At 46.2% G+C, this 22,555-nt stretch overlaps 1 protein-coding gene across 1 annotated transcript; it reads left to right on the top strand.

Annotated features, from left to right (window-relative positions):
* Positions 1-1,707: 1,707 nt before the first annotated feature.
* Positions 1,708-21,719, top strand: MTA2 (metastasis associated 1 family member 2). Its single transcript, XM_075281183.1, has 18 exons — positions 1,708-1,840; positions 13,672-13,739; positions 13,824-13,917; positions 14,952-15,069; positions 15,450-15,513; positions 15,595-15,712; positions 15,870-15,972; positions 16,062-16,161; positions 16,482-16,670; positions 16,758-16,832; positions 17,432-17,490; positions 17,568-17,665; positions 17,766-17,905; positions 18,179-18,407; positions 18,515-18,604; positions 18,701-18,825; positions 20,152-20,306; positions 21,131-21,719. Exons 1-18 carry the CDS (start codon positions 1,813-1,815, stop codon positions 21,297-21,299), a joined length of 2,022 nt encoding a protein of 673 aa, XP_075137284.1. The 5' UTR covers positions 1,708-1,812; the 3' UTR covers positions 21,300-21,719.
* The last annotated feature ends 836 nt before the right edge of the window (positions 21,720-22,555 follow it).

Here is a 22,555-nt window from a genome sequence, read left to right as displayed (position 1 = left end):
AGTATAATGTCCCCTAGCAGCCCCTCCACATGGTATAATGTCCCATAGCAGCCCCTTCACACAGTATAATGTCCCCTAGCAGCCCCTCCACATGGTATAATGTCTCATAGCGGCCCCTCCACATAGTATAATGCCCCATAGCAGCCCCTTCACACAGTATAATCTCCCATAGCGGCCCGACAAATTATTATTATACTTTGACGTCTCTTCAGACCCCAGAGTATAATCGGAAGTCCAGGGGAAGTGACTGAACATAATAAATGATGCTACTCACCTTCCCTGGATTCCGGCGGTTCCCTGTTCTCTTTGGCGCTTCTGTCTGACATCAGCGCCACTGATTGGACCCCAGGGGTCACCTCGGCATAATTATGCGTCATGATGCTGCCGTAACCCGAAGCTCTATCAGTGACCTCTGACATCAGGCAGAAGAGAACAGGGAGCCGTGCCGGAGTCCAGGGAAGGTGAGTAACATTATTTCCTTATCTTCGATCACCTCTCCTGGGCCTTCACTTATTATACCCCGGGGTCTGAAGACAATAAAATAGCGGTTTCATTTTGGATGTGTTTGGTCTGAATGAAACTGCTGGGCAGCGGTGCCAGGGCAATATGTCTCATTATAGTCAATGCGGCTGGACTCCATATGTAACCGCTGTTGTAGCAGTCTGCCTGTCCGTTGTTCTGATCCTTCAATGGACCAGTGATGTTAGTGTGAAAATGTGCCAAAGGAATGGGCTGACACTGGCCGTCAGCTAACTACAGATAGTATAATTCATTACAGCACATCAGCAGTGCTATGTATTATGTAAGTGATCAGAAGGTCGCAAGTTCAAGTCCACGAGGGGGGAATAAAAAAAAAACATAAAAAAATGTAAGTTTTATTTGAAAAATAAATAATTCCAAAATGTTTTAATTTAAAACCAGTTTAAAGACAATGACAGAATTTTCTTTGATTTATTAAGTTAGTCATTGAGATACAGATCTAGGTTTTGCATTTCGGTGGTTCAGGACCAGAACAACGGACAGCCAGATGGCCACCACAGCAGTAACGCACAGAGCCCCCACCCCACATTGACTATAATGGGGTCTGTCATGTTCTAACTGAAACTGGCGATGGAAAATCCTAAGTCAGGACTTTTTTTTTCCCTGCATACGATTTTGGGCAGTCCATGTAATTGTAGAAAATAAAGTCATAGCTTTTGGTATTTGGTAATGGGTGAATGCCAAAGCTGGTTCAGTCACTAAGGCCTAAAACTGCAATAATAGTGCAGGTGTGAACTGAGACTTAGTTGAGAATTTCAAAAATTTGCTGCTGTGTGTGAACATGCGCTTATGCTCCTGCGGTAATCAGTATGTTAATCAGTAAGTTAATGGTCTTATTATATGAGTGATCCTGTGGTGAAGTAACAGGAGGCCATTGCCGGCCTACACGTAGCACGACATAGAAGCCTCTGCTGTCGCACTACAAGCCCCAGCTTCGCTTCCAGCGCACATACAATCCAGCAGTTTGCACATGCGCACCAGCCTCTCCCCTCAGCCACTGACAGGCAGTCACAGACCACATGATTCTAATACTGTAACCTGATTGGCTAGTTGTTAACACTTCGGCTATTTCCGTTAAACTACCTCGTGTTTTTCCGTCATTACTCGCCGGAAGTAGTTCCTCCAACCAGCTCTCCTTATTTTCTTTCCGGAAGTCCTTCCCCCTCTTCTTCTTTCTTACCGGAAGTATCCCCCTTTCTTCTCTCTCCCCCCCTCCTCGGGCACCGGAAGCACACTCGGCGCCCCGAGTTATTGTGCGCGGGAGAGCGAAAGATGGCGGCGAATATGTACCGGGTGGGCGGTGAGTACCGAGCTTTGGACGTTTTGGAGATACTGAAGAGGCGGTTGTATGTCCCGGGTGTCCAGTGATCCGTGTGCGGGGCGGGGGGCGCAGCGGGGGCATGCTCACCTACAGCGCCGGGCCTATCATGGCTGAGGCCGCACTGGAGACGCAGAGTCGCAGGCTGAAGCTGTGTGTGAATGGGATGCTACGCCTTAGCCGGCGCTTCCTGCCCCCACCGCTGCTGCGCTTCCTGCCCTGCCTGCAGGGGGCGTAGGAGGAAGGAGCCGCAGTGCTTTCTGCCCTCACCTGCAGTATACAGGCCCTGGACACCAGGCTGCAGGAGGGGTCCCATAAACTTGGTGCAGGTTACTCTTTACTATGGGAATCTTATATCATTGCATTGATCTACTTGTCTTCATGTAATGGGCAGTCTTTACCCTCCACCTTGGGCTGTGTTCACACAGATATGTGCAGACACAACCTGATATGTGCAGTTTTCTGACAGATTTTTTTTTACTATAATTGTTGGTTTTCTTAATTTATTGACTTCCTGTCCTGGGGCTAGATCAGTGACCGCCCCCCCTCCTCAGCTGCTAGGGTCTCTTATAGATCAGTCTTGTCCTATAGCAGTGAATGGGATGAAGACGTAATATGACACCTACAGTGTGCCATGTAAACACCGAGGAGGGGGACGCTGTACCAAGGCCGAGCCCCTGCAAACAGCTGATCAGCCATGGCACCCCCAAATAATCTTGTATTGCTAACCTACCCTCAAGGAGAGCGGCTGCAGGGAGAGGAGGGTCAGGTCTCTGCTGCCGCCCTCCGTAAAGATGGATTGGGGTGTAGATTAGTAATAACACTTGCCCGGTAAGATGTATTACTCCCGGGATAAGACTCCTATCTCCTCTACATTGCCAGAACTGTAATATACGTGGAGGATTTCCAGTGCATGATACTAGTTGTGTGTAGGTGTACAATGTATATATTAGGCACCATGCAGGGGACAGTGTGCGCCGTCTGAGGGGCTTCCAGCCATTTGTGCTGATTATAGAGCAGATCCGGTCCTGCTCCGTGACATCAGAACAGACCCACCCCCCATTGATGTCACTTAAGTGCCATCATAAAATCAGCCCCACCCCCTCGATCTACACACTGTCATGTCCATGAGCTCTTATAAATGATACTGTACAATAAAACACACAGTCCCTATTGTGAAGGGGAAGTTGGGGGAGTTGGGGCAAAATATTGCAGCATAAGATTGTGTACTGAAATTGAATGACACCAGGTTCTCAGACTTGGTGCTTTTAATGCAGGTAAATTTTATGCCCATTAAAGTTTCCCCCCTTTTCAGCTGCATGACACTGGATCACCTCAGGTTGGCCTAGTTTGTCTTCCGGTGCGAAACCGTACCATGTAGTTTAGTGCCTGCTTTGGACTAGCTAACAAGGGCTACTAGAAGGTTTCATGTCCATACGCTGTATATCTGTTGATAAGCAGCCGAAAACAAACTTGATCGTACCTCAGCCATGTAAGACGTCTTTTCTGCAGTGCAAAATCCATGACCTAACCCAAACCATTCTGTGATAATGGGGCAATAGTGGTCATTATGTATGACAAGTCCAAAAGCCCCAGAATGGTTTACTTTGTAATAAATGCATCTTTAAGGGCTGTTTCTCGGCTTCGTATGGCAGTCCCATAGAGAATGAATGGAGTTGCAGCGCACGTGCTTAACCTGCTGCTCCGTTCAGACCAGAGAATGTGACCCCTATTCTTGTGATGGCCGGAGGTCTCGGCACTCACCCCTACCCAATGAGTTACCTGCATTGTAATTTGCAATTATTATCCATTGAAAGGCTATGTTGGCCTCTAGCACAGTCTGTCTGCAGTCCTGCATGCACAACTTGGCAAAAACAACGAATACCTTACAGACCCCGTTATGGTTATTGGGGTCTTCTAGGATCCATTGTTATCCTTCATTAGACTAATCTGTTTTAAGAGATTCACAGAAGGGGGTTGACCATACCACCATAGGAATATAGACAATATGTATTCCTATGGTTGTATGGTCAACCCCCTTCTGTGAATCCTATCCTATTAATATTATAAATGTGAAAGTTTGTGAGTTTTGGATGTTCGGATGTTTGTTCCTCAATCACGCAAAACCCGCTCCACCGATTTGGCTGAAATTTTCCACAAACATAGTTAATGCACCCAATTGCGCAATAGGCTACTTTTCGTCACAATAGCGCACATACGTTTGTGCCAGGACCCCCACAAAACCCAAACTCACACCACCATCTCTGCAATCTCACACACTTTGGACCATAGCAAGCCCCAAAATTCCTATTACCCTCTACAGCCTCGCCCCTAACCCCACACAATCACATATACATAGACTTTACCACTTTGCCCCTCACCTTAACGATACTCCCAGGAGGCTCTCTTTAACGCTCCGGAGCAGCCATGTTTGCCGGGAAAGGGTTAACTTAAAATACTTCTGTCCCAAAGTCACTATGTAAAGTTTCTCACGACACCGTATAGCGGCTCAAATACAAGTTAACGTCAACACAAAAGTCTCACGTATTCTCTGAATTACAGCAAAAACAAGATACAAACTTAGGGTGCATTCACACTGAGTAAACGCTAGCTTATTTTGTAGTGTAAAATTACACTTGTAAATTTTGCTATCCCATTGACTTCAATGATATTTTTTTACAAGTGTAAAAATACGCCTGTAAAAATACACCTGTAAAATGTCATTGAAGTCAATGGGATAGCAAAATTTACAAGTGTAATTTTACACTACAAAATAAGCTAGCGTTTACTCAGTGTGAATGCACCCTAACATTTCATATCCCATCCCTTATACACAGTACGAAAACCTTACCCGCGCCTGTATATACCCACTGCTACAATCACCGCAGACGAAGTCACGGGTACCAGCTAGTCTCTTATAATAGGAATTCCAATAACTTATAATCAGAAAATTAATATGTTTTAATGTTTAGTTTGACAGGACAGAAGAATAGATAACACGAGGATGACATGGCAGGCAACAAATGCAATGACTCAAATGATCCCTTGCCATTCTGAAGCTGCCAGAGTCCCCACTACCTTGGTGGTGTCACCGCTGTGGCTAGTGATTGACTATTTGCCCATTTACAAGCCTCTTCCATGTGGGGATCAGGAAGTAGAGAACAGCAGGGAGTCATCTGAGTTTTAATTTTGTCATGCTAACCTGATAAATTATTTTTTATTTATTTATTTTTTGTAAATTCTTTATTAGTACAGAGTGAAATAAACAAGGAGCGGAACAGAGTGGAACAACACTCAATCAGATAATCAAACCAAAAAGGCCCAGTATACAACAGAGGGCCAAAAACATAACAAGGCATAACAAAAAAAAAAAAAAAGAAAATCAACAATACGGGGATGGGGCCTCCCGTGAATAGACAAGACGGGAGAGACCCTGACACCGCCATAAACAGACAAGGGTACGAGGAGAGGGAGGGGCGAGAAAGAAAAGGGGGGGGGGGGGAGAAGGAGGAGGAAAGCAACGATTGGGGTATCCGGATAAATTCTTGTAAAAAAAAAAAAAAATTTTACTGGGCAACCCCTTTAAGTAAGCCCTCATTCTTCCTTATGCAGTTTACATATTAAAGGGATGTTATCTCCCATCAGACTGCAGATCAGTGGGGTCCAACCATTCAGACCCTACTGATCAGGACGACATGGGACTTTTCTCCCCTGTTGGTGGTCCATCATTCATTCCGATGGCAGCACCAGAGATGGCCAAACTACAGTACTCAGGTATATTTGGCGCTCCCACTGAAGTGAATGGAGCGGTGCCTGTGCTGCCTGACCACTCATCTATTCAGAATGGGGGACACAAACCCCCTTTTCTTCTGATCAGGGCTTGCAAATTATCCTGTATTTTATGTTAGGCCTGGTTCACATCTGCGATCAGTATTCCGTTTGGGAAATCTGCTTGGAGACCCCCTGAAGGGAATACTGAACGCATTAAAAAGCTGTAAACTAAGAACCCATAGAACCCCATGTGACTTCTGCTTGGCGTCTACACGAAACATGCGGAGTGAAGAGCGCTGCTTGAAGTACTTTTCTCTCTGCATGATTCGTGTGGAAAACACATGGACCCCACTATAGTCTATGGCAGGGGTGGGCAATTAATTTTCCCATGGGGCCGCATAAGAAATTGAAACTATGCTAGAGGGCCGTGCCACGGCAAATTTAGCTCCACCCACTTCTACGGTGACTCCGCCCATTCCCAATCCTCTTTCCATGTGCCCCCACACAGTATAATCCTCCTACAGTCACCCGTACACTATATGCCCCCACATTATAATGTTCCCTTCCAACTGCCCCACAGTATTAAGCCCCTCTCCTGGTGCCCCAGTATAAACTGGTGGAAAATAGAGGGGACATGAAACTGGAGCAGCTGGAGGGGGACATAAAACAGTGGGGGTAGTTGGAGGGGGGCAATAAATTGACAGCTGGAGCGGGACATGAAACTGGGGGCAACTAGAGGGGGACATTAAACCGTAGGGGTAGCTGGAGGGTGACATTAAACTGGGGGCAACTAGAGGCAGACAGGTCCCCCTACAGCTTTCTCCACGGTTTAATGTCCCCCCAGTCTAAGTGCCCTCTTCATCTACCCCCAGTTTCATGTCCCCCCCCCCTCCATTTCTCCCTCAGTTTCATATCCCCCTTTATTTTCCCCATTTCATGTCCCCCCTCCATCTGCCATCTCTGCCCTAGTATAACATTCCTCTTCCATCTCTGCCCCTAGGTTACTGAGACACACACACAGACGTACAGACATATAGACGTACAGACATATAGACGTACAGACATATAGACGTACAGACATATAGACGTACAGACATATAGACGTACAGACATATAGACGTACAGACATATAGACGTACAGACATATAGACGTACAGACATATAGACGTACAGACATATAGACGTACAGACATATAGACGTACAGACATATAGACGTACAGACATATAGACGTACAGACATATAGACGTACAGACATATAGACGTACAGACATATAGACGTACAGACATATAGACGTACAGACATATAGACGTACAGACATATAGACGTACAGACATATAGACGTACAGACATATAGACGTACAGACATATAGACGTACAGACATATAGACGTACAGACATATAGACGTACAGACATATAGACGTACAGACATATAGACGTACAGACATATAGACGCTCACACTCTCTCTCCCCCCTGCAGCTCATCTTACATCTCTCAGTACTTTATGACATGCTCCACATCTCCATCTTCGGTTGGCACTAAGACACGCCCCCTAGACACGCCTCCCTAGTCAAAGCTGTGCGGGCCGGACTGAATCAGTCAGAGGGCCGGATATGGCCCGGGGGCCGGACTTTGCCCAGGTCTGGTCTATGGGGTCCATGTGGAGTCTTAGATAACCGCTTTTTAATGCGTTCGGTATTTGCTTATTTATCATCTGATCGCTGCCGTATTTACACAGGTCATGAGCTAATTTTTATGAACATTTATTCAGATGTTTATCGGCCTCTGTACGGCTACGCTCACATCTGTGTAGGAGACACTGTCACAGATTCTACCAAAAATCAGCAGAGAGAAGTCCTGCAAGGACAATGACTAAAGTCTATGGGGTCGGTGGGTTTTAAGTGGACAGTGTCCCCATGCGGACCGAAGTGCAGCTCGGGACAAATGTTTTATTCTTTGGTAATGCTAATAAAGCTCATTTGTATCTTGTCTTGTATACGAGTGTGGGAGGTTCTGATAATAGTAATGTCACCTGACATATCTTTGGGGTGGATTCTAGGAGTTCTTTATTTTTCTTACTTGTAACTTATTTTGCAGCATTTTCAGGTTTTGTCCACCTTGCCCCAATTTAAATTCCTTATCTGTTTGTCTTTAGAGCGTAGGAGGAAACCAGTGTGTAGGTGACGGTGCTAACCACTGAGCCACCCTGCTGCTGACTGTACATTACACATCTCTGGCCAGTCTTTACTTTGGTCCAGTGCTGGATTTTGTATCTGTGAGGAATGGGCAGTCATAGGGGAAATGGGTGTAAAATGGTTGGGGCTTATGGTCATAGTGTGGACTGGCTAAAGGGATCCATACACATTAGGCAGAGTGAATGATCCTATACACACTGTAGTCCATGTTGGTCACTCAGACAGGCCATACAGGTTCAGTGATGGTGGGTGATGTTACTTCTCACATTACTTGAGCACTAAAACTTGACCAAATTATTTCTGATGCTTTGTCCTCTTTTGGGTAAAACAATCATCATTGAACATCCCCGAGACTGAGATCTCTGCTGCCCTTATCCCGCTCTATGGGACTGCTGGAGATTAGTGAGCTTTGTACTCCGCTTCTCTTCGTCAGCCCTATAAACCTGTGAAGAATGGCTGACGATCAGATGGGGGTAAGAGAGACCCCTGTTCTTGTTATCAGTGGGCAGCTAGTAGAGGTCTGAACTCCAATATACAATCTTTGGGAAGGGTATATGTTGGAATCTTGGCTTTAAGCCTCTGTTCACACATGTTTATCGGAGACTCTCTCACAGTTTTGCAAGAATAGCAGAGCTCTTGTTGTTAGACTCCATGGCCACATTTATTGCACTGGTCATGTTGTTCACGGCTAGCACACTGACCCGTACAGATCCTAGACCAGTCTATTATGTGGCCTGAGCGGAAGGAAATCAGTGAGTCCCTGGCGGCACGGGGGACACCCTGATATATTCCAGGTACTCACATGTTCATATGCCTGTAGCCCCAAAAGTGCTGGGACCCAAACTAGTCGATGGGGACTATCTGATCCGTTGGAAAACAGAGGCCGTAACAACGCCTGGGCCCGACAAGGAAGTGTCAGGAAAGCTGTAACCTCTGTCACACAAACCAAATATTATATCAGTTTTGTTTGCTGTATTACAATGGAAATGTCCCAATAGTGATGATAAGTCTGTGCCGTTCTCTAGTCCTGGTCTTTCCTAGGCCACAAGTATACAAGTTTATATGGCTTTGTTCACATCTGCACTAGAGACTCCGGCATGATGTCCGCCAGTATTAAAAGGGCGGACCCCATTATAGTCCATGTGGTGCTCCCAGCTCTGTGTGTAATTGAGGATGAAACTGTCCGGTTTTCATGGCTGTTGTACGTCTATGTGGCACGGACGCTCCTTGTTTTGAAGGCAGTCTTTTTTCAGTAGTGTGTGAATAGAGCCTTAGGCCTGGGAATGTATGTTAACTGGGACTGAACACAATGCAGGGACCCGGACTCCAAACAACATGGGCAGGACTGCGGTCCAATACTGAAAAGGTGATGAGAGGACAGTACAGGGGGCCGGGACTCCTAGAATCCTACATACAGGTACAATGCTCGGAGTCCAGGTCCCTGCTCTGTGTTGGGCAGTCACCAGACATTCACAGATCATAGACCTCTGGTCCGTATTTCAGGCCGATCAGTCGCGTCCCCATTAAACCTATTACAGGTCTGGAACGGGCAGGGCTTAGTGCAGGGGTAGGGAACGTACGGCTCTCCAGCTGTTGTAAAACTACAACTCCCAGCATGCATACTGGCTCTGCTGTTCTGGGAACTCCCATGGAAGTGAATGGAGCATGCTGGGAGTTGTAGTTTCACAGCAGCTGGAGAGCCGAAGGTTCCCTACCCCTGGTTTAGTGAGTACTTGTCAGTTTTGGGAACAGTCAGTGGGCACTTGCAGTCACCGTGGTTAGAGTTATATTCAGTATTGTCTTCCCCTCTTACCTGGCACTGTAATTTGTATAATGGGGGCAATGAGGCTGGTTAATGTGTAAAATATCACATTAATGGGGGGAGGGGACTGGCAGACCATCTAATGTATACAAAGGTGTGACAATGGCAGATGTCTGGCAATTAAAGGGCCAGGCCCCATCCGTTGGTACTCCCAGGAGGTGAGTCTCCATGTCCGCAGTGCCCGGTCCTCTCTCCATATTAGTGAGGGATACTTGGCACATCACTGCGGCTTCTTCTACTCTCCTGCCGATTTCCATCTCTATTCTTCTTCTTCCCTGACATGTCTTCTACTCTCTAAGTTCCCCTTCTCCCCATGACCTCGCTGACTGCAGACTGGCATTGAGGACACTTCATTGTCTTCCCGCACATTCCCTCGATGGCTTACTATTGTCTGTTTATTGGGATTTTCTGGGCAGGCGTCCCAGTTCGTCTGACATCCATCTTAGGAGAAGGAGGCTCCTGGGGCCGGCGGGAGAGCTGGGCAGCAGTGAACACGGGTGTAGCATGTGAATGATGGCGGCCACTGTCATGGCTGCCGTCAGAATTGTAGAGCGGTGCACGCACATTAGAGGACGAGGATTCCTCCTGCGTTGGGTTTCCTGAAAGCCTCTTTAAGACGGTGGCCATATGGCGCAGTGTATAACCACCGCTACCCTGCTCTCATCTGCCCTCACATGAGCTTTACACTAATTGTGCCATAAAGTGACTGGTGGTGCGGTTTTTAACCCACGACATGCCTGTATATAGCTGCAGATTTTAACCCTTGCTGGCAGAGGACCCAATTTCTGGTGTTTCTTTTTTTTTTTTTTTGCCACTTTTTTTCAGATGAACATGCTGCTGTATAATCGTCTAGGAAATTGTGCAGCGCGTTCGCGCCTTTATGTGAACGTCCTAGTTCTGCGTGATATTGGGGTACCACATGTCAGTAAAGGGGACCTCTCACTACATCCAAAAAGCCCAATGACTTACATCTCATACTGTCATCCTGTGCCACATTTGTTCATCGATATCTGTATAGCTATTCCAAAGATATAAGCCCTTCTAGTGTCGATGGAAAATTAGGATCTGCCAGCCAAGTGGGCGGTAACATTGCATGACACGGCATACAGACTCCGCCCACAGAGACTCTACTGTCATATCACTTCACTTTAGCACTGCCGGGGCTTATACCTTTGGAATAGCTGAATGGATTTGGATAAACTCACTCAAGGCTCCTATGTCATTTTGGGTTATCAGAGTTGACGGGTTCACACAATGTACAAACCATCGTCTAATGTGCAGCCGTCTGAATACGTCCTTAGCCTTAGGATGCTATTCTGTGATAGACGGCAGAGTAGTGGCCATTTTGGAAACGCGAAGCCTCGGCTGAATTATTTAGTAGCTTGGTACAAGATGAGAGATCTCAATCTCGGTTGTCGTGCGTCCTGGGCTACACCCTGCTAGATGCTTTCTTGATATTAACCCTTAAATGGCTGCTTAACCTTCGCTGCTTGAAGTGTTTATCACTAGTGAAAGGCAGAATTGGGGGTAGTGGATACAAGCTGCTGCTGCCTGGTATGCTGTGGATCCAGTAGGTGGCGCTGTCTTCTGTGGCTGTATCTACATCAAACCAGGGGGGTTACCTATAGGAGAAGCATGGCTGGCCTCTACTTCAATAATGTAACCCCTACGGGGTATGTAAGATAGGACGGGCGGAGCCTCAGCAGCGCCACCTACTGGATACACGATGCACCTGATTTAAACCTCTCCATTCTAGCCCCACCTGCTATTGTATTACGTCCTAGATCCCTGCTGGTCGCCACTTCTTGGCCCCCTACAACACACGGGAGGCGACCGCTCGGTCAATCACTGTCTGAGGTTCTTATTGGAGCACTGACAAATACTGTGTGTGTGAACACGACTTAATAGCGCATACTGCAGTGCATGTGTTATGTACCAACTGGCTAGCATTGATGATTAAAGGGATTGTCAGGGGTCTTGAGTTTAGATTTGCCTTATCCGGTGGATTTTACATTGTGGTTTTGACCCCCAGGTCATGTGATCTGCAGGAACCTCTGGGTCCATGAGGACTAATCCGCCAGATGGATCATTTAAGGTTAAAGATTAAAACTGATTTAGATTGACTACCATAAAGATGATCCTAGCAGCCTTTACACATGGGGGCGCTGTTGTGCTGACCTTTTTATGTTGTGTTGGGACTTGTGTGGTCCCCTGATGCACTTTACTAGCCGGAATAATAGACTGGACCTCTGGGTCTGGGTCTTATATGGTGGCTTTTGCTGTGATACTAAAGCTTCTCTATATGCAGGTGATGGCGTCATTACAAAGGTGTCGCCCTCACTGCCTCTGTCCTTGTGTACGACGCCTTAGTGCTCCGGAGTCTTTGTGCTGACACTTTTGTCACGGCGCCATCATTTGCATATGGGCAGCCTGTGCTGTCAGCGGGGTCTGTAACTTACATCACTGGAACAGATTCTCATGACATACAGTATATTAACTGTTTATCTGCTGTGCAGTGTGCCTGCAGTGTATATTGTGTTTGTAGAGCAGTCACTGACACACTTTAGACATTTTTTCCCCTATCAGTATGTCTCTGGAGTGTGGAAGGAAATCCACGCAAACATGGGGAGAACGTACAAGCTCCTTGCAGATGGTGTCCTTGGCAGGATGCGAACCCAGGACTGCAGCGCTGCAAGACTGCAATGCTAGCTACTGAGCCACCGTCCTCACACTTAAAGAGGACCTTTCATGGTTTGGGGCACAGGCAGTTCTATATACTGCTGGAAAGCTGACAGTGCGCTGAGTTTGGCGCACTGTCGGCTTTCCCGATCTGAGCCCCGGGTGAAGAGCTAGCGGTCCCGGTACCGTAGCTCTTGACAGTCAGAAGGCCGTTCCTGACAGTCTGTCAGGAACGTCCTTCTGCACAGCAGTGCCTATAGCGCTGTACTGTGTGAGTGAGGAGGAACGCCCTCTCCCTCTGCTCACAGTGCTCGCCCATAGACGAGTATTATCAGGAGGGGGAGCAGGCGTTCCTCCCCGGTCTCAGAGCACAGTGCTGTTGGCGCTGCTGTGCAGAAGGATGTTCCTTACAGTGTGTCAGGAACGCCCTTCTGACGATAAAGAGCTACGGTACCGGGACCGATAGCTCTTCACCCGGGGCCATCAGGAAAGCAGACAGTGTGCTGAATTCATCGGCTTTCCAGCAGTATATAGAACTGCCTGTGCCCCAAACCATGAAAGGTCCTCTTTAAACTTTGATCAGTTAAAGGGTTTCCCCATCATAGCAAGTTATCCGGCTTGCAGCTCAGTTAGGGTCAGACCTCATCTTATTAGGAGAACAAGGGATAATAGAGCGTTCGATAAGCGCACATAACGCTCCCTCCATGTCATTTACAGTGCTCGTCTATCCCTGGCATTCCCATTGAAATGAATGGAGCTGATGCTTCACTTCCTCGACCACCGCTCCTTTCTATTTCTCCAGATCTGCGGAGGTTTAAGCGGTCTGACCTCCTATCTTCTTAAAGGGATTGTCCAGTTTCAGCAAATAAATGATGTTTGTATCATAAAGCGTTGCACCATTTCTAGTATACTTCTTGTATCAAGGCCTTATGGTTTTCTAAATCTCTGCTTTGTGTCTTTGTTTTTTTTCCAGTGCATAAAGCAAGTCTATGGAAACGTAATGGACACACAGGTGTACAGTGCGTTACAGTCTCAGCAGTGTTGTGTGTCCATCACGTGACCATGGACTGATTTTTATCCACTGGAAATAAACGTAGCATAACTTCAAGAGAAATAAAGAAATTATATCGGAAAAATTGTATCACTTTTATGTTATAAATATTTGTCTGCCGTAACTGGACAACCCCTTTAAACATGAATCCATCCCCTTAATGTACTCGAGGTCTTCTATAGATGTAGGTATTGGATTTAGTAGATCTGGTTTTCCTTATGCTTTTGTATAACTTAGGTTTTTGCGCTTTATTCTTCGATCAGATGTAACGAAACTTTTTGTCGCTTTTGCAGATTATGTATATTTTGAAAACTCCTCCAGTAACCCGTACCTGATCCGCAGAATAGAGGAACTTAACAAGGTAACGCCGTCTTCATTCAGGGGGACAATTCATATAATGCACCTTGAGCGTCATGTGACTAATATGTGTCCTCTCCTACTATAGACTGCAAATGGTAACGTAGAAGCCAAAGTGGTCTGTCTATTCCGTCGCAGAGATATCTCAAGCAGTCTGAACAGTTTAGCAGACAGCAATGCAAGTAAGTTTTTGTTTCTAATTTATAGATGGTAATATTAATGTTTAATCACTAATAATTGTATTTGTAGAGCAATTAAATATTCAGCAGCGCTGCAGGGCCTCATTTATGACAAGGCGCAGCCTCTGGCAGGGATCAGGGATCCGTATTTGCACAGACGTGGTGCAGAACAATGATAAATGTGCCCCAATGAGTAAAAGGGGACACACGTATCATAGCTGTCAGCTGAACACTCATTCAGCCCATAGCTGTCCTGACTCCTCTCCTATACACATGCATGCTTGGCTAAGCCCTCGTTCACATCAGCATTTGGATTCCATCCGGGGGAGTCCACATGAGGACCCCCGAATGGAAGACCAAACGCAAGTGCAAGCGGTGTGCAATAAAAGCCCATAGACTATAATGGGGTCCAAATCTCCGCAGGGATCTTGCGGACAGGAAAGTAGTTCGCCATCTACTTTCCTGTCCGCATGATTTGTGCGCTTGGCAAGCACATGGACCCCATTATAGTCTATTGGGTCCTTGTGCTTTTACAGCACAGCGCTTGCCATTACGTTTGTATTCCGGTCGGGGGATCCCCATGCTGATGTGAACGAGGGCTACATTGTGCATGTATACTGAGTAGGAAAGGAGACCAGGCCTCTTCCGCTGGTTCTTCTGGTTTTTCAGCACCAGTGTGCCTTCCAGTATTGCATATCAATGTCATGTCGTATTTGGGGATATATTTTGGGTCCTGTTAACCCTGTTGCGTATTTAAGTGTCTCTCCTTAAAACAAATTTAGAGTTGGTCACACTTGCACATGGCTCTCTCCATTGAAGATTATGGGACTTGGGGAAAGAGCCATCAATAATAGATCTGTGGTACCCCTGCAGATCAGCTGTTCCAGGACTTCATGGCTCCTGGGATGTAAACATTACTAGGGTTGAGCTGCTCACGTAACAGACGTTGAAGTCTATGGGACGGCACTGCAGTACTTAAAGCATGTAGAGTGAGTATTATCTATCTCTGACAAGGTTCATTTCTTACCACAATGTAGGGGAGTTTGAGGAGGAGTCTAAGCAGCCAGTCGTGGCCGAACAACAGAGACACCAGCTGAAGCACCGTGAGCTCTTTCTTTCCCGTCAGTTTGAGTCGTTACCTGCCACACATATCAGGTACGTCCATGGTGAGGGTCCGCTCTCCATTGTACAGGGTTGTCCAGACATGCCGAGGGGACAGTTGCCTCTGCGGTAATCCAATGCCCAGCATGTATACACGGGTCCTGTTCTAATTAATATGTGAAACCCAATTTGACAGTTGCCCTGTATAATGCCGGGGGCCAGAACTGTAGCTCAGATCCCATTGAAGTCCGTGGGGGCTGAGGTGCAGTGACGGTGCTTGGCTACTATACAAGGACCTGAACTTATGTGCTGCCACCTCTGTTGTGTTTGGTACTGGCTGATCATTGTGGTCCAACCCATCAGGTATGGACTATCCTAAGGACTATAAAATCCAACCAAAACCATTGACCATTTTGTTTTTTTTTCTCCTTCAGGGGTAAATGTAGTGTAACTCTGTTAAATGAGACGGACATACTGAGCCAGTACCTGGAAAAGGAGGTAAACCCATCATGTCATTGCTTTGTCACCTTCCCCTGTTTGTATTTGTGCTTCTGTACTAATCCTCTGTGTGGTTTTTAGGATTGCTTCTTCTACTCTCTGGTATTTGACCCGGTACAGAAGACTCTGCTGGCTGATCAAGGGGAGATCCGGGTCGGTTCCAAGTATCAGGCAGAAATCCCAGACCAGTTAGCAGAGGGTGAGTCCTTATAATGCTCTTGTATCACAGGCAGGTCTCCATTCTATAAAGCTCTGCAGTTACATAGTATCATGTACCATATCAGACACCGTATCCCACGTTTCTAGCTGTAGGTACGTTCTCACCGTAGCCCCTGATCCATGTTATTGTCTTCCAGGTGAATCGGATAATCGAAACCAACAGAAAATGGAAATGAAAGTGTGGGATCCCGAGAATCCTCTGACCGACAGGCAGATTGACCAATTTCTTGTTGTCGCTCGGTAATCTTATGCGTTTACCCTCAAATATTACTCTAAGTCCCATCTATATTCACTTGCAGCTTCTCATGACCTCACGTCTCTCTTTTCAGAGCTGTTGGTACATTCGCTCGAGCATTGGACTGTAGCAGCTCCATAAGGCAGCCAAGCTTACATATGAGCGCCGCGGCAGCTTCTCGTGACATCACGCTGGTTAGAATCAAGTTTCTTCTTTTTCTTCTGCTAGAGTTGAGATCTTTGTCATATTACCAAACTCTTGGTAGTCTAGGTGTAACATACAGCACGTTCAAGGGGAACTGTATGAAAAGGTTTCTTGGTTCTGTGTGTGTTTAAGAGGGGGGAAGTGCCATTAGTAATACAGATTCCAGTTGGTTAGTGTCCTCTAGTCTCCAGAGAGTCCAAGGGGGGTACAAGTACCTTTCCACTCTCTTATCGCTCCTACTACTACTCTTTTGGGAAGTATCGCACCATATGTCGTGTTTTGACCCCTTGCACTCATTTTTTTTTTCTAGTTTCATGCCATGGATACACTACAGAGGAACGGTTATGATCTTGCTCGTGCCATGTCCACTCTTGTCCCTCAAGGAGGTCCTGTCCTTTGCCGGGATGAGATGGAAGAGTGGTCTGCATCAGAAGCCATGCTGTTTGAGGAAGCATTGGAGAAATACGGAAAGGATTTTAATGACATTCGGCAAGACTTTGTAAGTTAGTTAGGACATTGCACCGTGATGAACTATTCCCTTGTTTCATACATAAAGAGACTGACTCCCATTTTCTTCCTTCTTAAGCTGCCTTGGAAGTCCCTGGCTAGCATTGTTCAATTCTACTACATGTGGAAGACGACAGACAGATACATCCAGCAGGTAAGAGTTGTATATAGGATACAGCTAAACTGCTGCAGCGAGATATATGAGCACAGAAGGCAGGAAAAAATAAAAGTTGTGCAAAACAGATTTTCCAGTTTTCCAATCCTTTTCATTGCAATAGATTAGCTGCACAAATTCAGCTCAATTCTTACACATCTGTACATTGCTTAGTGACTGGTGCGCTAAAGTTTCATAGGGCATCCTAAAGGGAGTTGTGTCCTGACAGGAAGAGCAGTTTAAACATTCCTGTGGTCATGGTCATGGATGTTCATTGACCCTGGAATCTCTGTTTTAATGCCTGGCAATGGATTTGGATGTCCAAGGCTCTCCGCCCTGGATTCTTCTCAGCCTCTCCCCCGTCTAAGTGAATGGAGGTGCTGGGGAGAATTCGGTGCAGGGAACCCTGGACACTGATGTGCATATCTCCTGGACTCTTGCAATTGTCATTTTGGAGGCAACAAAGCCTGTAGTTGTCAGTCATGAGATCCCAGGTATGTTTAGACAAGGTTCTTCGTCCTCTATATAGCATTGTCAGGATTTTTAAGGGTCATAAATGGTGATAGACTCCACGTGAACATCTTAACTTGTTCCTACAGAAACGTCTGAAGGCAGCTGAAGCAGACAGCAAACTGAAACAAGTCTATATCCCAACCTAGTGAGTAAAGCTCTTCTTGGTTTTCTGTGTAATACATCTGTATGAGCATTTTATAACTCAAGTCTTTTTTATTTTAGCACCAAACCCAACCCCAATCAGATTATTTCTGTCGGAGCTAAGCCTGGATTGAATGGAGCTGGATTCCAGAAAGGTCTAACCTGTGAAAGCTGCCATAGTAAGCTCGGTCTTAGCTTCCTTGCCCTACATTGGTTCTGTCCTCTCTGTATATTACTTTGTCTTCTTGCTCTCTTCTTATACATCTGTCCCCTCTACAGCCACAGTGTCGGCTCAGTGGTATGCATGGGGTCCGCCTAACATGCAGTGTCGCCTTTGTGCGTCTTGCTGGATTTATTGGAAGAAGTATGGAGGGCTTAAAACGCCAACACAGCTTGAAGGTGCAACTCGGAACGTAGGGGTAAGTTTGTAGGGAATAAATGTCTGATGGGGTTTGACCCGGGGGACCCCAAAAATCATAGGAATGAAGGCCCTTGAGTCCTCTGTGTGAATGCAGTGGTAAAGCTGAATGAGGAGGGGAGATTGTAACTTGGCTAAATCAGTCAGTGCCCTAGACCTGAATGGAGCGTCCCTACATACAACCAATCATTCACATGGAGACGGGGGATAAGTGCGGTTTGTGTATATACACTTCTTTTCTGTTGTAACAATGTTTTTCCTTCCTTGTTTTTAGGAGACCTACCCTCGCACCCATCTTTCTCGGCCAGAAGCTCAGAGCTTGTCTCCATACACCACCAGTGCAAACCGCGCCAAGCTACTGGCAAAGAACCGGCAGACGTTCCTCCTGCAGACGACCAAATTAACCCGCATTGCACGGCGTATGTGCAGAGATATTCTGCAGCCTAGGCGAGCTGCTCGCCGACCCTATGCCCCGATCAACTCCAATTCCATTAAGGCAGAATGTGAGTTACACTTACTTAGTGAGTTACAAAGTCTTATACTCCTACCCCTTGTCCTCCATGTCTTATTACTCTTCACAACAACTTACCATGCTGACCTCTCTTCTCAGGTTCCATTCGACTACCGAAAGCATCTAAAACGCCTCTGAAAATATCGCCGCTGGTGCGTCCTCCCTTGGCTGCCATCGTAAAAGAACTTGGTGAGATGCAGATTTTTGTTCTTTTTTGATATGCAGTCTTGCTTTCACTTTCTCTTCAATTCTTTTGTGTTCTAATAAACTTCTCTGTTCTCCTAGCGGCCCAAGCACCACTGAAACCGAAGACTCCTCGTGGAACAAAAACTCCAATAAACCGTAACCAACTGAGTCAGAGCAGAGTCAGTACTATCGGGGTGTTGCCCGCCAAAAGAGCATTCGAAGCAGTAAGTATAGGAGTCTCTTGCAGTGCCTGCCGCCATGTCCATCAGCACATTGATGTCTTATGGAGTTTCATTTCCCTCGCGTGTACGGCTCGGAATGAGACGAGCGCCGGGCCCCTTCACACGGCGAGCCGTACACGCAATGGGAGCGCTCGTAGAGAAAAAAAGCAGCCTGTGCATTTCAATGGCTCGTATGCCGGCTCCCATTGAAATGAATGGGATCTGCTTTATATGCGCTGATTCTGACCGTGTTTTAACGTTCAGAATCAGTCAGCGTATCCGTAGTGTGAATGCACCCTTAGGGTGAGTTCACACTGAGTATACGCCAGCTTATTCTGAACGTAAAACACGTTCAGAATCAGCGGCGTATAAAGCAGATCCCATTCATTTCTATGGGAGCCGGCATATGAGCGCTCCCCATTGAAATGCACGGGCTGCTTTTTTCTCTACGAGCGCTCCCATTAAAGTGAATGGAAAGTGCCGGCGTATACGGCAAGCTCTGCTCATTCCGAGCCGTACACGCAGCACTCCCCATTCACTTCAATGGGACTGCTCGTAGTGAAAAAAGCAGCCCATTCATTTCTATGGGGAGCGCTCATATGCCGGCTCCCATAGAAATGAATGGGATCTGCTTTATACGCGCCGATTCTAAACGTGTTTTACATTCAGAATAAACTGGCGTATACTCAGTGTGAACTCACCCTAAGGTTGTTTTATTCAGTCAATAACTTCCAGCATGGTAACACTGTGAGATGTGGGGAGAACGAACAGGCGATGGCCGTTTTGGGCGTTGTCACCCTCCTTGGACTCAGGTGTCTCCCCCTTTTCTCTTTGGTGCTTCTGCCCGAAACCGAAGTGACCCCTGAAACCCAATCAGTAGTCGCTGACGTCAGGGCGACGCGCCGGAGTCCAGGGATGAGTAACATTAGTTTTTATGTTGATCGAGTCTCATGGGCCTCTGCTTATTTATACGGTGGGGTGTAAGACATCCCCGAATATAATAGCAGTTCTGGAGTGGCTTAACCCCCAATTTTTTTTATTTTTTTTTTGAAAATTTGTTGGGGCCACTATGGGGCATGATATCATGTGGTAAACTGCACAGAGGACTTGATCACTGGAGTGAATGGCGCGAGCTACAAATCTGGGCAGATATAGGACCTGCTCACTATTTTATGGCTCTTCACTGAGGCCTAGATACAAAGCCACAAAAAACTACGGCCATGTATATGGGCCCATAGAAATGAATGTGTTGTTTTTTGTTTTGTTTTATTCCAATTTTTTTTTTTCATATATTTATTTTGTTCCCCTCATTTACCCCCCTTGTTTTAGGTCTCTGGTGTGGGGGTAGTTACTCCATTCTCTGCCAATGGGCGCTCCTTCTCATCAGGTGTCCGTTCTAGTAATCAGCCCAATGTCAAGAGGCAGAAACTCAACCTCGCTGACGCCCCTAACCCTGTCGTTTTTGTGGCTACTAAAGACACAAGGTAACGAAATCCTAGAGTTTGACTTGCAAACCACTGTCTCTATAGTAACCAAAAAAATATGTAAAAATTTTAATTTGGCATTGTTGGAGAAATGCCTTAAAGGGATTCTACCATTAAAATCTCATTTTTTTGTCGCTCAGAAGTAGGAATAGCCTTAAGAAAGGCTATTCTTCTCCTACCTTTAGAAGTCTCTCTGCGCATGCCCATAGGCCACAGGAAAATGGCCGCTTACTTACTGTGTAAGCGGCCATTTTTCTTGTGGCGACGGGCATGCGCGGTCTGCTCTGCCCGAGGCCTAGAAGTTTGAAGCCAGCGCCGGAAGAAGACGCACAGAGAGGCCGTTCCTGAAGAAGATGGAGGTGGCGCTGGAGAGTTCTTTCGCAGCATTGGGGACGCCCCCAGTGCTGCATGAGAACTCATTTGCATACAGATGAAAAATCGGGATTTCTTCGAACGACAGCCTGGAGAAGACGTCTAAAGGTAGGAGAGGAATAGTCTTTCTTAAAGCTATTCCTACGTGTGAGCGACAAAAAATGTGATTTTAATGGTAGAATCCCTTTAATCTGGGAAATTTATATAGTAACCCCTCACTGTACACTTACCGGGGTTTCTTGTGTAGGCCAGGTATGTGCCGCAGCACGACATACACAATATAATATATATATATACTACTAGTAGGTGCCAGTCATATACATAATTATTGGGGTTTGTGGATGTCCTGTGTGGGATTGATGGAAGTTTACTGTACTGCATATTAAGTCTGTTACATCGTTCAGTGTTTTGGTGCTGCTGTTCATTGCTTCTTGTCTTCGTCTCTTCTACAGATGTTTAAGAAAATCCTTGTCACACATGGAGATGCGCCGAGCCGCCAGACGCCCGAATCAACCTCTGAAGCTGAAGCTACCACTGCCTCCAAGACCTTCTGGGCTTCTGCCCTCCCTCACTACACCCCATCCTGCCAGTACAAGTGAACCAATCGTTTTGGAAGACTAAGGGACTAAAATATGGCCGCCTGTAGATTAAAAAAAAAAAAATTCTGTCCCCCTTCAACCTTCCTAGTCCATACTACTCACTCGGTGCTTATCTCACTGGCAAATGCACTTGAGGACAAAAGGACCTTGAGTAAAAGATCTCCCGTTCTGAAACCCCGTTCCCAGATCCCTCCACCACCACCTAGCAGCGGCAGGGCCTTGTTTTTGCTCTTTCGCTTTCCCCATTCTCATTCTACCCGCGTTCCTTTATTTTAATATATATTTTTTTCTTCATATAACTCCCTTGCCTATTTTGTTGGGAGTGCTAACGCTCTCGGCTCGCCTCCCCAATGATATTTTTTTGTTATTTTGTTGTTTTTAGTTTTTGCTTTTTTTGTACAATGAAATAATTTGAGGTCCACCAGTAAAATAACAAAAAAAAAGAGGAAGAAAATCGTGTACTGCTTGTCTGGGAAGGAAGCTGTGTGTCTGGTTATGGCTGTGGCTAGTGTTAATAGTAATTGGACTTTCTGCGTTGTAGAATTCAGTGGCTTTGTGTGTAGGATTATACATTTATTATCATACACTTTGATTTTTTATTTTGCATTAACCTTATATACAGGGCTCGAGTCAATTTTGGATGGAGTCTGTCCAAGAGAATACACTTTTCCCAAAAGTAATCGATGCCAGATTGATAGGGACGCGGTGCTTTTCCCAGCAGATAATACATAGCTCATTGATATTTAGTATGGAAAACCACTGTAAGGGCGGCAGTAACCTTCACGTACTCATAACTAGAGATGAGCGAGTACTGTTGGGATCAGCCGATCCGAACAGCACGCTCCATAGAAATGAATGGATGCACCTGGTACTTCTGCTTTGACGACGGCCGGCCGCTTAACCCCCCGCGTGCCGGCTACGTCCATTCATTTCTATGCAAGCGTGCTGTTCAGATCGGCTGATCTGAACAGTACTCGCTCATCTCTACTCATAACCATACTTTCACATGGGAGAAGTGGAAATCGCACAAACTAAGGATAAGCATTAGGATGTCCTACACAACTACTGCCTGCCCGGGAAGCTTTCTTGAAACCAGCAGTGATTACATGGGCATATTGGGCTAGTATTTGTTTCAATGGGTTCATTCTAGTCTGTGCTGTGATTTTCTTTCCAAAACAAATGGGTCACACCAAGTCTGCAACTTGTCCCCTGTCCACATGATATATAATAACTGTCTGATCAATAGCACCCAATGGATTATGGGATTGGGGGGGTCGG

The sequence above is a fragment of the Leptodactylus fuscus genome, chromosome 7, assembly GCF_031893055.1.
Source record: "Leptodactylus fuscus isolate aLepFus1 chromosome 7, aLepFus1.hap2, whole genome shotgun sequence".
Lineage (NCBI taxonomy): Eukaryota > Metazoa > Chordata > Amphibia > Anura > Leptodactylidae > Leptodactylus > Leptodactylus fuscus.
Note: the sequence above shows the minus strand (reverse complement) of the source record. Positions and strands in the feature narration are given on the sequence as shown.